The 2,017-nt window shown below is 33.1% G+C and overlaps 1 protein-coding gene across 1 annotated transcript in view; it reads right to left on the bottom strand.

The window, feature by feature from the left end:
• Positions 1 to 2,017, bottom strand: part of LOC106692832 (suppressor APC domain-containing protein 2) — a 21,104-nt gene that overhangs the window by 12,361 nt on the left and 6,726 nt on the right. The window contains exon 5 of the mRNA XM_067046430.1: positions 1,306 to 1,558. Coding sequence (XP_066902531.1) covers positions 1,306 to 1,558 — 253 coding nt within the window. The remainder of the gene's footprint in view (positions 1 to 1,305; positions 1,559 to 2,017) is intronic.

The raw sequence follows: 2,017 nt of genomic DNA, 5'->3' as shown, positions 1-2,017 counted from the left end.
ATCTAAGATGAACGATAAATTAAAATTATTCATTATTTTTGGAGCATGAATGATGCATTTATCTTAATTCAACACATCAAACAGTAGATATTTTACCTATATTCATAAACAAGTTTGTCTAAAATCTATAAACTATTATCTAAGACAAATTTCACCAAACTTTATGATAACCTACCATTATTCTAAGTGCAATAGAGAGAGATATGCTTTATTTAGCCATGCTGGCCAAATACATTGGCTACAATACACAGCATACCAATCGATCCATGATCGGACATATATACAACACAGCCATGCTGCCCATATTCGTTGGGCTACATACAATAAAACACCGCATAGGAATCGATCCATGATCGGACATATATACAACACACATATTTACATGACATAACAATAATTTTTTTTTCTACCTTTTCCTTTTACAATCAATACTCATTTACACACTAAATACAAATATTTTAATTTTTTTTCTATTCAACCATTTCATTTCATTTAACAATTTTAGGGGTATTCATGATGTTGTGTTAAATGTAAAATATTTTACCATGTTAAATGTTATAACGATAGGATTGTGAGCAGCCCTATTTGAAGTCATGTTAAACGTTAAATGCATAAGAGCCCCTAGCGGATTTTCTCAGCAACATGTTTTATAAGCCTTTATGTTTATAACCTTCCTTCCAGAGCCTCATGTTAATGTTTACTTCAGTTTTGATTTAAGTAATTTATTACAACATGCCTAGAGTGAGTGAAAAGTGGAATTTGTGTGAAAGTTTAGCTTATGAGTGTCTTATTGATCTTCAAACTTGAGAGGAAGAGAATGAAGATGAGATAATTAACAACTGTATTGAAAGTATTCTCCATCTTCTATCATTCAGATATGCAGTTCCATTAAAATTATCCATTCCGGTTTAATAACAGGGATATGAATACCACAAACACACGAAAGAACTGAGCTGTCACAACAAAAATGGCGGCGATCTCAACTGGTCTATTGTGTGACGTCATTCTCCATTTAACAGACCAAGTAACAGACTCTCAGCCATGTTAAATGTTATTTCGTTTTACCACGGTAAAAGAAGGCAATTTTTTTCAATTTAACATTAGTTTTTCCATTTAACATGTTAAACCAAAGATCATGAATACCCCTTTTATTTCATTTAATTGAAAATTTTATTCTCCCTATCACACTCTCTTAGACCCTGTTTAGTGAACTACTATCCACGTTTAATTTGTTAAACAAATTAAAAGAATAACGAATAAAAACGGCAGAAATTCAATGTTAATAGAAAATTTAGATAAAATTACCATGTTGTAATCTATTCCGTTTTGCAAGGTATGCCTCCTGGGCTCCCTCCTGCGAGCGGTGGACTTCTTGTGTTGCTGGTCGTTGGGAGGAGCGGGCTTACCATCGCCAACGCTACGTGGTCGTTCCACTCTCCCAGCGAGGAAGGCACCTCCAGCCCTCTTCTCTTCGTCCATCATAACACCCAACTGCCAACTCTGTAATGCTGAACGGATTTCAGACTTGTCTACAGTTCTCTCAAGCCCAACAGCAGCTCTGAAATAATATTTTATGTTAACAATGTGTAAGAAAATTATTTATTGTGAAGTTGGTTACTGTTTGCACACATAAATATTTTATTTCTTTAGTTTCTTTTCTTTTATTTATATTGAAGATTGAACAATTTTTTCTTTTGAATAAATTTAACAATAAAGAATCAATATATTATTTTATTTTATTTTGTTAATGTAATATAATGGTATATTGTAAACAAGTTCATTATGATACACCGTTAGCCAGCAACAATGCATAAGCGCTGTTTACAAAAAAAGACTGCATCTCAAAATGGCTGCTTCTCTAATAATAGAATATAGCAGTTGGCTTGTTTGTTAGTTTTGAAAGGGCGTTTAACAGCCTGGTCATCAGCGCCCGTTGCTTGTTGTTGTTTTAGTCATAGCTTTGGTATGGTGTACTGATCCACACCAATTATAATTAAATTTGTGGCAATTATAATTT

The sequence above is a fragment of the Halyomorpha halys genome, unplaced genomic scaffold, assembly GCF_000696795.3.
Source record: "Halyomorpha halys isolate HHAL.00 unplaced genomic scaffold, Hhal_1.1 Scaffold73.1, whole genome shotgun sequence".
Taxonomy (NCBI): domain Eukaryota; kingdom Metazoa; phylum Arthropoda; class Insecta; order Hemiptera; family Pentatomidae; genus Halyomorpha; species Halyomorpha halys.
Note: the sequence above shows the minus strand (reverse complement) of the source record. Positions and strands in the feature narration are given on the sequence as shown.